Source organism: Oxyura jamaicensis, chromosome 1, assembly GCF_011077185.1.
Source record: "Oxyura jamaicensis isolate SHBP4307 breed ruddy duck chromosome 1, BPBGC_Ojam_1.0, whole genome shotgun sequence".
NCBI classification, from domain to species: domain Eukaryota; kingdom Metazoa; phylum Chordata; class Aves; order Anseriformes; family Anatidae; genus Oxyura; species Oxyura jamaicensis.
Window position 1 is genome coordinate 2,595,542 of NC_048893.1, and position 15,214 is coordinate 2,610,755.

Sequence of the window (15,214 nt, forward strand, 5' to 3'; positions counted from 1 at the left end):
TGAGTCAGACATACTGCAGGGATTATTCACCCTGTAGGAGTTCACACAAGCAAAAGGCACCTCTGTTTGTTTCCCGAAGAATAAATCAAGTGGTGAATCAGCAAGAGACACCAGCTTTCTAATTAAGTATTTGTTAGCGCTATGTAAACTTGTGTCGCTCTGGTGGAACCTGGTGCCTCATTTCTAGTAAGGAGGAATTTCTTTCTTGGATCTGCAGAGAAAGGGAAAGCTTTTATTTTTCAGCTGAGGAAAATATGTGTATCAGGAAATGTTTATTGGAGGTTTGATTGAGTTTTGGTTATTTTAGCAGGTTTGTTAGTACCTATACAGCTCTGGTGGCAGAGTAGAGCTTTAAACAGGCTACCAGAGCTCCTCAACAGCCCTCTTGTCCAGGCCTGGTCACTTTCTGCTATTCCAGCTCTTCACATCCTCTCTGTCAACTGTCCTCATCATTTGGCCACGGTGTTTCTTCTGGATTTGGAATTCTCCTTCCAGAGGAGCCTAAGGACACTGCTGCAATCTCTGCAGTGGGCATTAGGTCTGCAGAGAGGTACTTGACCCATTCAAGTATTTCTCCTAGGGTTTGCCTTGGTCCCATGAAGATAGGTAGTAAAAAAACAAGGAGGCCTATTGGAATTAGCTGAAATTTTTGTTACTTATTGTGCTACTTACACATACAGGACAGCCATCTTCTCCAGTCGCTGTTGTCATATTTGTCTCAATGACACTTTCTGATCTCCTCTACATTCATCTGGATTCTATTTCCAGCTTAAGAATAGGTCCTGGATGAAAACCAGTATAGAAAATGGCTATTTTTTTGGTCATGTATGCTCCAAAGCAGTTGAGTATAGGGTGCAGGGGAGAGAAATTTCAGTGGGAACAGATGAGCACCTTCCCATCACCATATACCTGAGATGGGGCGAGATATCCCACCACATCTCAGCCTCCCTCCATGAGTGCTAGTAGCAGAGAGGACAGGTAATATCTTGACCTACCCCACTGAGCTGTTAAATGTAAGTAATGGATATCATGAAGATACAGATGTCTGCTTAAAGACATCTGCGTTGAAATTTCAACTCACGTCACATTTAAAAGCTGTCAAATGGCTCCTGCTTTTGAATATATTTCCTGAGCCTGATTTACAGATATACTCTATGTTCAGTGGGATACCATAATTCATCCTCTTCTTCCTACTTAGCATCTCACATTCTTCTCTCCTTCTCCCAACAGGGCACTCTCCAGAAATTTGTAGACGACCTCTTTGAGACCATCTTCAGCACTGCTCACCGTGGCAGTGCGCTTCCCCTGGCCATCAAATACATGTTCGACTTCCTGGATGAGCAGGCTGACAAGCACAACATCCATGACCCCCACGTGCGGCATACCTGGAAGAGCAACTGGTGAGTGGGACGGACCAGTGCAGCCTGGTACCAAATCCTGGACTGGAAAGGAAAGAGATGGATGATTTGGGATCTAGATTTGGGATTCAAGAAGGCTAAGGGCATCCTGGCTTATATCAAGAATAGTGTAGCCAGCAGGACCAGGGAGGTGATTGTCCCCTTGTACTCTGCTCTGGTGAGGCTGCACCTCGAGTGCTGTGGTCAGCTTTGGCCCCTCAGTGCAAGAAGGACATCGAGGCCCTGGAGCGTGTCCAGAGCAGGGCTACGAAGCTGGTGAAGGGCCTGGAGCACAAGTCCTGTGAGGAGTGGCTGAGGGAACTGGGGGTGTTTGGTCTGGGGAAGAGGAGGCTCAGGGGACACCTTATTGCTCTCTGCAACTGCCTGAAAGGAAGGGGTGGGGAGCTGGGGGTCGGCCTCTTCTCACAGGTAACTAGTGATAGGACCAGAGGGAATGGCCTCAAGTTGCACCAGGGGAGGTTCAGGTTGGAAATGAGGAGACATTTCTTCTCAGAAAGAGCAGTCAGGCATTGGGATGGGTTGCCCAGGGAGGTGGTGGAGTCACCGTCCCTGGGGGTGTTTGAGGAAAGATTGGACGTGGTGCTTAGGGACAGGGTGTAGTGTGTGACATCTGTGGTAGGGGGATGGTTGGACCAGATGATCTTGGAGGTCTTTTCCAACCTTAATTATTCTATGATTCTATGATTATGGGTGCTGGGGAAACTGAGGAAGCTGGCATGGGGTTCATCATGCCAGGTTGAATCATCCCAGGTCGATGGAGAACTCAGATATACCCAGGATCTAAAGTGTGCTGTCAAGGATGGAGTGCTTTGGCTATAGATCCCAGTATTGCATGGAGATGGTACTATTTCTGAAGACCTCATGAGGATATAGGAGGAAAAATTGTCAAATATTTAACTGCTGTAGCATGCAGGCCCAAAGGGATCTCTGGGGATTCATGGGAGAGGATTCAGCACTGCTGTCTTCATCTGCACAGGGAGTTTGAACTCCCACTGTAGTCAGTGAGGGCCTGGAGCTCCTTTAGGTTGCCCGGGGAGGCTTCTGGAGCCATTTTTTTATACAATGTTTTAAGGTGTACCACAGGGAATGTGCACACCCACAGGAGACTTGTGCCCTCCTGGGCTGGCAGCTGGGGGCCAGAAGAGATACCTTAGAGAGTCTTAAAACGTATTAAGTACTTAAAGGGCCTGAAGTTGGATGTGAATCCCCTTCCGAGTGAGTGACAAAGGCTGACATCAACCCCCTGCTCTAGCTGCCAGGCAGCGGTCCCTCTTTGTACGCGTAATGGGACAGCAGGGAAAAGCCAGGATTGGTGCAGAGAAAAGATCTTTGCAGCACCTCTCTGTTGAGTCTCCCTGTTGGAAAGAGACCCCTGGGGAATCGCTCCCTCCCCTTTCCCTGTGCAAATACAGGGACTATAAAAGGAACAGCAGAGGAGAGCCATGGGGCTCCCAGCTCATGCATTTTTTCCTTTTACCAGCCATGCTGATGGCAGATCGTCACAGTGACATAAAAAAAGAAACCCCATGCACCAAAGAGGCTTTCAACTAATGAAACATTAGCATATTATTAACATTATCTGCGGCACTAATCTAAGGCTGATTGCAGCCACTCAGACTAAATGAGCAGGAGGTTTACTTAAGGGGGGAGGGACGAAGGCAGAGTCTGTATGTGTTGCAGGGGGGTTCAGGGGCAGTATGAAGAAATCTTTTCAATCAGATTAAATTAACTCCAAGTCACATCATGGGCTTCATTATTCCCAACTAGGGATATCGTCCCCCGAGCCCCTCCCCACAGCCATGCATAACATGCAGCCTGTGCTTGTACTCACTGTGGCTGTCCTTACCACCCGAACAACTACAGACTAAGTTCTTCACTCATCCAGCTCTTCCCCCAGCAGATGAACGTCCATTCCCAACCTAAAAGGCTTCTCTCCCCTTCCTCCCTTCAGGTCTCATTGCCAGCATCTCCCACTCCTGAACTTCTGCCCCTTCCCGATAGGATGTTTTTTGGCTGATAAGGATATCTGTGTGAGGCTTCCCTTACTTCTGGTCCATGATTTTGCTGGCCGAGGATAACACAATTTGTTTAGGAGAATGTGGTACCATCTCTCTGTGAGGACATGCTAAAATGCCTGCTGTTACCTGAAAGGCATCAGATGTGGATATGGATTGTTTACGGTGCTGTACACATGTGAGGGTGATGAGAAAATTGCAGAAACTGAGGAATTTTGCCTAAACATAAGGTCATTTATTTTTTTTTTAAACTGAAGAATAACCTTCTTGGGAAGGTTATTCCAAAGGTAGGATTAACAGTCAAAGGTAGGATTAACAGTCTGCCTGGCAGGAAGACAGAGAGACATCTGGACTCTGATATCAGTGACACATCTCAGCTCCTAGGCCACAACCATATGAATATCTTTGCCTTGACACAAAAAAAAAAAAAAAAAAAAAAAAAACCTTGAGTCAAAGGCTGGATGTAGATACTTCAGGACTTTCTCCCACAAATGAACAGCTCTTTTGAGTATAAAGGGTGGGGAGGGAGGAAGGCTTTTGAATTGCAATTAGAATAGCATTTGCACAGCCAAATCTTCATTTCAAAGGTTGCAACACTTGTTCCCCATTCCTATTTTTTCTCCTTGAGGCAACAGGGTTTTCTCTGTCACGTGGAGTCTGCTTCATGCAGAACGTGCTGGGATCTTATAGGAGCTTGGGCTTGAGCTGTGCAGCATGACAATATGTGGCATACACAGAACAAAAAGCCTGCCAGTAGCGCTCCCAGGCCTGACAGCCTGACAGTTGTACCTACCTTTACTTGCCCTGGATTTACTATGAGGCCTAAAGCCAGGTCTACCAATGCCTAGTGTTTACCATAAGTTGTGTGAATACAATGTCTATCTATTAGCTAACAGTAGCTTACATTTTCACCCTAACAGTTAGAAGTTAGGAGATATTTTCATAATCTCGGTTATACTTTCATTAATATAATCTCATTAATTTATGTGCAACTCCAGTAAGATGACATTGACACTAGGAGTGCCAAAATCTGGTCTGCAAGGACAACAAAACTTTTTCCTGAGGTAACCACCACCATCTCAAGAGCCCTCAGGGGAGGAATTTATCATAAATAAATGACAAAATGGAAGCTTATCCCAGAATCCCTATCTCCATGCCTCGATCTTTGATTCCTATCCACCGGTCAGCATTGTAACACCATAAGACAAAGCTTTTGAATCATGCAATTACTGACTCACCTCTTCCACCCCTCTTGCAGCTTGCCATTACGGTTCTGGGTGAACATGATCAAGAACCCCCAGTTTGTCTTCGACATCCACAAGAACAGCATCACAGACGCCTGCCTCTCCGTAGTGGCTCAGACGTTCATGGACTCCTGTTCAACCTCAGAACACCGTCTGGGCAAAGACTCCCCCTCCAACAAGCTTCTCTATGCCAAGGATATCCCCAGCTACAAGAACTGGGTGGAAAGGTGAGTTTTAGCTCTAGAAACAAGAATGGCATAAGCAAGTGGTAAAATGAGGCCCTGCTTCACGGATGGAGGTAAGTGGTATCCTTAGTATTATTTTTGGTAGCTGCTTCTGGGCTTTTTCTCTTTGATTATTGCCTGAGTAGAAAGCTCTCTGATAGACATTTATTCCCACGTGCCTTACAACAGAGGTAGAAATTTAATTAGAGGTGTGAACTGAAGGTGTTTGCCATCATTTGATGCCATCATCTCTTGAGGAGAAACTGATGAAAGAGAGGTGGAGGAAGGAAGGGGAGGTGATTGTGCCTGAGCCCTGTGAGCTACATGGGCTTCTCAGTCATCCCACACAGACCAGAAGAAGTGGTTAATTTCTCCCAGCATTGTTGTGAGTTCCCACACTGCCTGCATCCCAGGCATCACACAATTATTGTCTCTTACTTTGAGTTCAGTAGCTTTCCATGGCAGCTCTTTGGTGCATTGGATGAGATGCCATAGGGTTCACAGGCTGGTGACTGGAGCTCTGCAGGTACTTTCTGAAAGGTCAGAGGTCTTTCTAAACATATTACCCACATCTGCAAGAACCTGTAGAAACTACTGCACAGAGGGGCAGGGTCTGACAGACCTACTCTACGGGAAATACAACCAAGGCAAGTATTCCTGCAATACACAGGGGCTTCATTTTCCCTAAGATTTTCCACAGGATAAACTATAGCACATTTTGTACTCCACTCAACAGGATGTTGTCTGCTGGAGCAAGCCTTATAGAAGTTGATCTGTGCTTTGTTTTCCAACATGCCACATTTGCCTGGTATTATGGACAGGTTTGGGAACAGCACAGCTGGAGAGTGATTGCTGCTCTGTAAATACAATAATGGGTTTATCTTACAGATCATTTCTTCACAATGGCATCCAGTTTTCAGCAATGATTTGTCTGGATGACTTCATAGGCACCGTCTAAAATTGATACCACATCATGCAGGTGATATAAGACCTCTGCTGCTGTAGGCATACTGTGCTGTAAACCAGCCTATTTCCTTTGGTGGAGAAGGTTTTCTCTCGTTCTGTGAAAGCAGAGCACAGCTGATCAAAGAGCCCTGTACTCTAGTCAGCATGAGGTGAAATTTTTACAATAATGCTCCCATTGGTCTCTGATTTGTCCAGACAATTATTTTTAGAAGTGGTTAAACACATCTGCAAATGACGTTTCTAGGCAACCTGTAAGGCTCTTACGAGCTACCTTGCTTAATTATGACCTACTTCTGGTACCGTGTCCAAGTTTCTTAGTATGTATTGAGGTTGATTGCTGGACTGACCTGGATAGGGGGAAAGAAATGTTTGAAATTTATTTAGAAACCATAAATTTGCACTAACAGTGACCCAATGGCATCATACTACAGAGACTATTTAGCAACCTGTGAAGTGTTTGTAGTTGGTTGGTAGTTTCTTACATATGTACCTGATTTTATACTTTTGGAGACGGCACATTTGAGTGATGAACTGAGGTACATGGGTGCAGAACAGGGTATTTCCTCATGCAAAGCCATTTTTTTCCTGGATATACAGAAAGTGGCAGAGTTTTCTATTTTGTTTGTTTGTTTTGTGTGTGCTTGTTTGTTTAAAAATTATTTTTCCAGTATTGATTTCACTTTAAAACTTTTTGGAGCCCAATCTGTTTGCCCAGTGATCTTCAGCAATACGTATTGCATTTCTCTGGAAGTTTTCCTGAACAACAAACGAGGTACATAACACCTCCTGCTGCTAGTAAAGAACATTGGATTTCTGGGCCCAGCATGTGCAGAGTTATTATCTGTACTGATGTCTGAAAGCTTGAACTGAAGCCCATGGGAGGTGTCGGGGTTTGGAATATGGTTAGAACTTCTGCCCTATTAATACTTCCATGCATCAATGCCACTGACTCAAGGCACCTGGACGCTGTTGCAGATCAAAGAAAAACTTATTAAAGATGAACAGAATATAATTTCAATTCTACTCGGAGTTAATGAGTTCCTTTTCTCCATTCTGCAATGGTACTTTGAGGGAGTTATTCCAACTCCAATGGCTTCCAGTACTGGTTTGAGTTATTTCTGTAGTCAACGTCAGCTGGAGACAGCATCATTCAAGACCACTAGACTTCTTCAAAGACTGAATCATAAGATAAAAAGATTTTCTGTTGGAGAGTTTAAGAAGTGGTTGAGTAAATCAGAAGAACCTGAAATCAAATGATCTCCTTTGATGAAGAAGAATCTATAAGAGGGCAATTAGTCAGTGGTGGTTTGTAACCCTACTTGAAGGCACTACAGAGTAAAAGCCAACTCCTCTCTTTTAACGTGCCTGTTGAGATGGTACCTGAGCAGGGCTGCTCCAAGCAATCCTTTTGTAACTATTGGTTTCTTGGTGTGGAGCGTGCCTTTAGGACTCACAAAACTCAGTGTTGGGGATTATCTTGACATAAGAAGTAATAGAGAAAGTAGCAGGCATGGGTAACAGTACGTACCTCCAATTCAAGAAAAAACAGCTTTCCAGCTCTTCAGAGTTGGGAAGGGCATAGATGCAGTTTCTGGCCTCACCAATGGTCTTTCTTTACACAGTAGTTAATAGGATTTTCATTTTATTTTATTTATTTTTTTAATTTAAATTTATTTTTTTGGTCTTTTTAAAATGCTGCTGGGACTAGAGCTGGACTTTAGCTGCTGAAGCAAGCCCATTGAGACATCCTGACTTTTGCAAAAACCAAGTTCAGCATTGAAATACACAGTCAGGGCTCCTTCTCTGTGAAAACACATGACTAAAAAGTACATGCACGCAGCCACAACCTGGGATTCCTGTGGCAGAAGATGAGGCCTGACAGAGGCAGAAGAATTAACTGAGGAATGGGAACAGGCTATTTGGCTTTTGTTGAAGCCACGAAGAGTCAGTCTGCGGTCCTAAAACAAGGTGGCAGCTTTTCAAATATCGTAATCTGGTCTATTGAAAGAAGAGGAAAAGAATGGGAATGATAGACCAGATTCTCATTTGACTTCTGTTAGTGAAACTCCATAGGCTTTGCTGAATTTACATTAGAGCAGCTTCAGATCTGCATCTTTTCAAGTTTACTTCAAATGTCCCCTTTGAGCCTAGAAATCTGGAGAACTTGGGAGCATTTGATGCAATCCCCAAGCAATACAAAGGGGAGCTGGTTCTAATTGGGACTGTCTCATTAGCATTCAACACCACACTGAAAAGATGACAAAGGGCTATGGCTGACCTTTCATTTCTCTCCATGCTGCCAGGCTTATGATAACACTTGTTTGAACTTCATTAACACCGTTTAATTGCCTGCATCACAATCAATACTATGCTTCCCTCCTGAAGCCTGGCATGGAGGCAGGAATGTGGGAGACTGCAAAGGGGCAGAGGACAAAAAGCAGAAGCCAAAGAGAGTTTCCATTGCACAGGTGTGCCCAAAATACCTGCAGTGCTGCAAGGTGAGGAGCTAGTGCTTTTTTTTCATCCCTGTCAGTAGTTGGACATGCTTTGGCTGCTTAATGTGCCTTAAAAATAGCCCCTTTAAGAAAAGCTAGAAGTCAGAGGAGACATTGCAAATATTATTAAAACTTTGAGAATCTTCCAGTCAAGAATGTTCAAAATAGGCTTGATAGGTTTGACAGGTTTCAGACTAAAGGACATTTAAAGCGACTTCATCCATGGAGTTCAGAATTAGAACATCTGCAGTTTATTGTTAACCTGAGCACAAACACCACCTGCCCTAGCTACTGCAACCCACAGCCTGGGTTTGTGATCTCTTCTCCATCTTTTCCTTTAAGCAGCCATGGTTTGCATGGTGTTAACCATTTGACATCGAGGTCTTCAGCTTGTTAGAAAATTGTGAGAATGTGTCCGGACGACACAAAAGGGATAGTCTGTCTCCATTCAGCGTCTAAAATCTACATCTCTTGTCAGCCTGCGGTATCAGGGCTCTGCAGTCAATAGATGGTGTCCTCCAATACAGTGTTTGTGCTGTCTGTTGGCCATTTTACAGCTTCTTTTAAAGACAAAGACAAAATGTACTGGTTTAGTACTATAAAGGTTATACACTGCGCACATCCCAACATTGTAAGTTACTGAGGTTTTTAGCAGGTACATTGGGGTGACCTTTTAACTCCAAGGGCTTTAAAAGAGAGCATCAAATGACAGGTAGAAATCCTGGCTGTACTTTCAAAAATGCAGTCTTCTTCATCTCCTTCCCCTGACAGAAAGAGGGCTCAAGATATAGCATGCCAAGGGTCAAGGGGAGAGGGTGTTGTCAGTAGAGATAATAAAACACGGTGCTGGAAGAGGCCTCGAGAGGTCAGCATGCCCAGCTCCTGCCTCAGGGCCGGATCAGCTCTGTCTCAAGCCTTCCTGACAGATGTTTTCTTAAAGTCCTCCCACAACTGAGCCTCTGCTTTCCTTGGGCAATCCATTGCTGAGCTCCCCTCTCCTTCCCATCAGGATATTTTCCCTGATGGTCAGCCAAAAATCTCCCTGGCTTTAGTTAATGCCTGTGGCTCTCATTGCATCCCCAGGGGCATGGGGTACAGCTCTGCCTCTCTGCAGCAGCTTTTGTTGTGCCTGAAGGCTGTTCACCTGTCTTCCCCTACTTTTTGTCTCGAAAATGCCCCTGATATTTTCTTTCTGCAGTAACACGCTGCTCTCACACAGTGCAGTTTTCAGCAGCAAAGATGAAAAGGTGTCTGTGCTCAGAGGGTACAACCCCAGACCCTTGCAGCCTCGGCACTGAGACGATGATGGACAGTTTCTTCTCACAGAAAAACTACCTGTGCTCCGATTCATTCTTCAGCCATTGACTCAGCGTAGCCCACCCATCCTCTGCCATTTATTCTGAGACAAAAAAAACTGCAGGAAAAGCCAGGCGCATGCAAAAGAAAATCCTTTTGCCTAGCTGTCATGCTGCTCGTGCCAAAGTCCAATTAGTGTCCAGCAGCTTGGCCTCGAACCTTTCTGTGAGATGGGATCGATCTGGAGTAACGTGGTCCTGTGGCTCCTGTAGCTGAATCAGCACAAACACGGAAGGTGCAGCTCAGACGCCTCCCAGCAAACTAAAACTGCCTTGCCCTGCCAACAGAGGATCCGACAATGTGTCCTTGCACTGCTTCACTTCATCTCATGAAAGGGCTGGCCGCTAGGCTGCTCCCAAGCTTTCCTTCAGCCCTTCCCTGCTGTAGCAGTCCCCTGGATCCCTTTCATACGTTTCTTCTTCCTTCAGTGGTCCGGATACAGCCGGCTATTGCATAACACTAATTATGTTATTGCTGTAATTGCGTCTGCCGTCTGCAGCACATGGATTCGTTACAAGCTTTTCATATGCTAAAAAGATTATTAATGAGTGCAGTCCCAACCCAGGACGGCACAACAACAGCCATGACAAAAAGATCTTTTGGAAGGCAATTAGCTCCACGCTAAGCCGCCTAAACCATGGCCCGTGCTGGAAAATTTCAGACTGGAGAGGAAGCATTGGCAGCACAGCTTTTCTCTTCGCTATTGATGAGTTAATGAGTTGCTGAGTGGCAGCAGGCACAGTTATTCTTGTGAAACGGCCCCACTAAGGAGCCCTGCGTGGCTGGTAATGAAGATGAACGTTCGCCGTGCCCCTTGCCTAAACAGAGGGCAAGATGTATTCCCAGGTCATTGCTTCCTTAGGAAAACAAAACAAGACAAAACAAAACAAGAACTTCCCAGGGAAAGCTGAGGATGTGTAAGGAACAAGAACTGAGGCTAAAAGAGATCATTACTATACACCAGTGGGGCCGCAGTACTTCCCCAGCTGTTGGTGGCAGTGGAAGGTCTCATGGGTTCTCCTGTTCAAGCCAAGAGGAGGTGAGCTGCTGTGCTAGTGGTACTACGAAGTCACATCCTATGATCTAGTAATCCTTCAGTCATCCGTTTGAGTTGCTGATGTCCTTCAGAGAAGGTTATTACAAATTCCCCCAAGTTTCTCAAGGGTTTCGTTGTTTCTGATGTCTGATGAACAAATTTTCCTGGCACGTCGGAGGATGAACAGCCTTGAGTTACGAGGTCTCCCCCCGGGATTCAGGAGAAGCTCTGGTACGTAAGGAAGGGTCTTTAGGTATGTGTCTGTGGTGGTTTCACACTGACGGGCAGCTGAGCTCCACCACGCCAGTCTTTCAATCCCCCTCCACAAAAGAACAGGGGGAAAAAATATGATGAAAAAACGTTCATAGGTTGACTAAAGGACATGGAGATCACTTAACAGTCAACATCATGGACAAAACCAACTGAGCAGAGGGAGATTAATGTAATTTATTGCCTATCACTAGCAGACTAAACAGAAACTAAAAGCAAACTAAAAACACCTTCCCCCCATCCACACTTTGCTACGTCCTCCCCCCGAGGGGTGCAGGGGAATGGGGAACGGGGGCTGTGGTCAGTCCCTGACGCTTCGTCCCTGCCGCTCCTTCACGGTCCCTCTCTGCCCCTGCTCCCCGTGGGGTCCCTCCCATGGGATGCCGTCCTTCCTCAACTGAGCCTGCAGGGGCTGCCCACAGGCTGCAGCTCTTCAAGAACTACTCCCATTCGGGCAACCTGGTCTAGCAGATGTCCCTGCCCATGGCAGAGGTTGGACCTGGATAGCCTTTAAATTCCCTTCCCAATCTGGGGGCCATCAGTTTAGCTGTGCTCACAGGAGCAGCATGGTTAAAGAGCATCTTCCTTCACATTTCAGCTGTAGTGTAAGTGAGCGCTGTCAGCCACAAGGGCAAAGGCACAAGCAAGCACACAGACAGCCTTGCAAATGCTGGCAGTGAAAATTCAAGGACCTCTGGGGTTTGGTGACAGCTTCACGGGTGGTTTTGAAGGTGTTAGAGGTATGTAAATGGCAGAGAGGCCCTAAGTACCTCTGAGGATCTGGGCTCAAATAGAAGGTAAATAAAGACTCAGCAGGGATGTTGTCATCTCCCTGCCAGGATGCTTTAATATACACATTTATAATTTCTTGAGATAGCAGAATGATGGCTTCATTAGAAACACTTCTGTATAAATAAGTCATTTGCCCATCGCAGAGCTCTGGTGGAAGATTATATGTCTTCTTCCCGTATTAGCAGCCAGGTTTGATTACTGGTACATGCTTTTTTTTTTTTCCTTTTTAATTTTTTTCCCCAAACACACTTCCACAGCATCTTGGTTTTTGCAGTCTTAATGGGAACTGACTGTTCAGGTGGTGTGATGTGGCAGACTCGGGGACACTTTGGTATATATAGCAGCGGATGATGGCCTGTGAACCCAGCACATTGAAATCACAGCTTGAGAGTTTGTCATGGCTGGAGAGATCAGGAGGACCTGAAATTTAGATCATTGCATCCTGATCTTCCCTCCAGGGGAGCGCTGTGCTTTGCTCTTTGTTGTTCAGATGGAAATTTCATGCTGCTCGGAGCATCTTTCTGCAGAGCTGGGAGGAGGACGGGGGAGCTTTCAGACCCTTGTGAGTCACAGACCCAGGAGAGCATTGCTACCAAGTGAAAGGGAGACAGGAGAAATTTGGAGAAGCAGACAATTTGTGCCCATGTTTCAAAAAGGTCCCATCCCCGCACCCACTCTCCTGTCACCATTTGGAGGAGCATTTCAGCTGGATGTCAGAACCAGACTGACAAACAGAGCACGGTGCTGCTGCTTTCCTCCACCAGCCTTATTTATTTTTGTTGTGATGTAATCCCCTTCACTTTTCATTTCACCCAGCAGGAGGGTGCCTATGCAGTATTCATAAGGAGCTGAGCTCTTCTCCATGGGCTCTTCTCAGGGACCATAAATCAATGCATTTCTCTGCATTGCAGGCTCATTTCCCCCCTCCCCCCCCCCAGGCCTAGGAATGTGCTATTACACATGGATGTAAATTCCTTTGGGTGCCAAGGCATGCCTTATTTTGTGTCTGTAGGACTCCCCGGTCCACAAAAATGTGCTTTGGCCTTGAGGAACCTGAAACGGCATTCTCATGGATGCTACCAGCCCCTGACATTTCATCTTGTCAGAAATGCATGCAGAATACATCTGATTTTGTCCAGCTCCTGTTGCTGAGGGCAGTTTGAGTTTGCTGGGACTGGCAAAGGCTGAGGAATATCTATCCATCCTGCTCACCAGCTCCTCCCGGAGCTGTTTCTGTAGGACAGCTTCTCATGGGGTTTCCAGATGTCTCCTCTCATAGATAACCGTTCAGGCTTTCCTGGGTGTTTGGGGTTTAGGCAGTTTATAAAGCGAAATCAAGCTCAGGCCACCCATCACTGGGCAATAATCAGAGCATGGGACTGAATTAGGCTGGGATTTGGGGCTTTTCTGAGTCCAGAAGACAAGAAGCTTATATCTTGAAGGAAGGTGCATACTGCAAGTTGCTGTACAGTCTATGAGGTTTGCATGAGATGTTGTGATGAACCAACCAAAGTCTAGATGTGGAAGCAAGCAGGCTGGAAGACCATGCACAGAGCTGGGTGAAGGACCTCTGGCTCCTGTGTCTTTCTTGAGGGCTACATCAACCCTTCTGTCTGCAAGACCAGGGTAACAACTGAGACCAACCCACGGCAATGAGGATGGGACTGTGGGGCACAGAACCAACCTGAAGCAACGCTGGAGCCTTCCGATGTGAAGGAGTTTCCTCCCAGCCCTCTTGCACTGTGTTGTTTTTCACAGGAGACTTCCACAGCTGCCTATCCTGCTCAGTCGTAGAGAGTATTTTCCCACTTGTATGTCTGAAGGATCCTTATCATACAGCACTTCAGCATCCAATTTCTCTGCAGTGGAAGACAGCCTCCATCTCAGCAGGTGTCTCAGTGCTGTTTACAGGACACCTGTCAGCTCTTTTGGCTCCCCGTCCCCTCTGCCTCCTAATTATAAAATTGTGGATTGCTGCAGCTATGGGCTTTTTTTCCTTTCCTTTTTTTTTTTTTTTTTTTTGCTTGTGCACAAAATGTCAAATTGCAGAAATTAAAAATGTAAATGATGGCGTCTAATTAACCAGTTGACAGCGGAGCACAGCTGCGAGTGACAGTGACTGATTACCTTCTGCAAACCTTGTCCTCCAAGACCTGCCTTACCCAGGGGACGAAGGACATCGAAAATAGCAACTTCCTTAAAGAGACATTGCTCTGCTGATGAAATCTGATGCGTGGGCAGTGGTCCTGGGGTCTCCATGTCCTGTGGATAAAGCCCCAGTCTTCCTGAACTCAAGGGAAGCAGATTTTTCCCCAGACAATGTGGGGATGAGGATGCTGAATCTTACTGATACAAAGTATGATAAGGGGCTAGCTTAAAATTTGAGGCAAAAAAGGATTTGTCGAGCAGCACAGGGGTTGCTGGGATAGACTGGATTGAGTGGGGCAGGTGGATGATCTCAAAATACATGCAGATGTAAGTGGGGGGGGGGCACAAGCAAGCCTGAAAGGGTTTTGGTGTATGGGAGCAAAATCCAGAGGGCAGCAGTGTCCTTGAATGCCTGAGAAAGGAATCTGGCACCAAAAGGTACTGCCTATTTCATTGACAGGATGGAAAAAGTTGAGTGGATGCTCTTTGGGTTTTCAGTCTCAGAATAGGGTTGACTGACTGCAGCATGCATCTGTTACTCAGGAATAATGGTTCAGTCTAATTTGTGTTTTGGCTAAGCCATCTCCTTCGTTGTAAAAGAAGAGCATGACAAGGTATATCATTGAGCCAGAGAGTGCTAAGCGTGTCTTTTGTCTTTATGGGCTTAGTTTTTGACTTCCTCCTGTCTCCCCTTAAGAAATACCTGTGATTCTCTCTTCCAGGTACTATTCAGACATCGCCAAAATGCCAGCAATCAGTGACCAGGACATGAATGCATATTTGGCTGAGCAGTCTCGCATGCATATGAACGAGTTCAACACTATGAGTGCGCTCTCAGAGATATACTCCTACGTTGGCAAGTACAGCGAGGAGGTAAGAGCCTTGGAGGGGCGAGGAGAAGTTGTGTAGGTTGTGTAGAAGTTGTGTAGGCATACGTGCCCAGTGCCATTTACAATACCAATACCCTAAAACATCCCAGAATGGTCCAGCAAACATGACACAGGAGTTAAAGGTGACCAACGTGGGTGCTGAAGACCAGGTGAAATGCCTTAGGACATCTGAAAGATGGCAAGGAAATAAATAAATCTACCAAATAACTGATGTTCTAGATGAGAATCCACTTGATCTGTTGCAATGTAGGGGTTTGCATTTAGTCACATCAAGCCCAAACTGCCTGCTGGCTGACTGGCCTGTGATCTAAGCTAAGTCTGGGGCCCACGTGTAGGGAAAATTGACCCTCGTCTGCTGCT

At 45.9% G+C, this 15,214-nt stretch overlaps 1 protein-coding gene across 2 annotated transcripts in view; it reads left to right on the forward strand.

The window, feature by feature from the left end:
- PLXNA4 (plexin A4) overlaps positions 1-15,214 on the forward strand; it is a 407,314-nt gene that overhangs the window by 385,520 nt on the left and 6,580 nt on the right. For both annotated transcript variants that reach the window (XM_035315928.1, XM_035315929.1), the window contains exons 29-31: positions 1,231-1,400; positions 4,692-4,904; positions 14,687-14,837. In XM_035315928.1, coding sequence (XP_035171819.1) covers positions 1,231-1,400; positions 4,692-4,904; positions 14,687-14,837 — 534 coding nt within the window. The remainder of the gene's footprint in view (positions 1-1,230; positions 1,401-4,691; positions 4,905-14,686; positions 14,838-15,214) is intronic.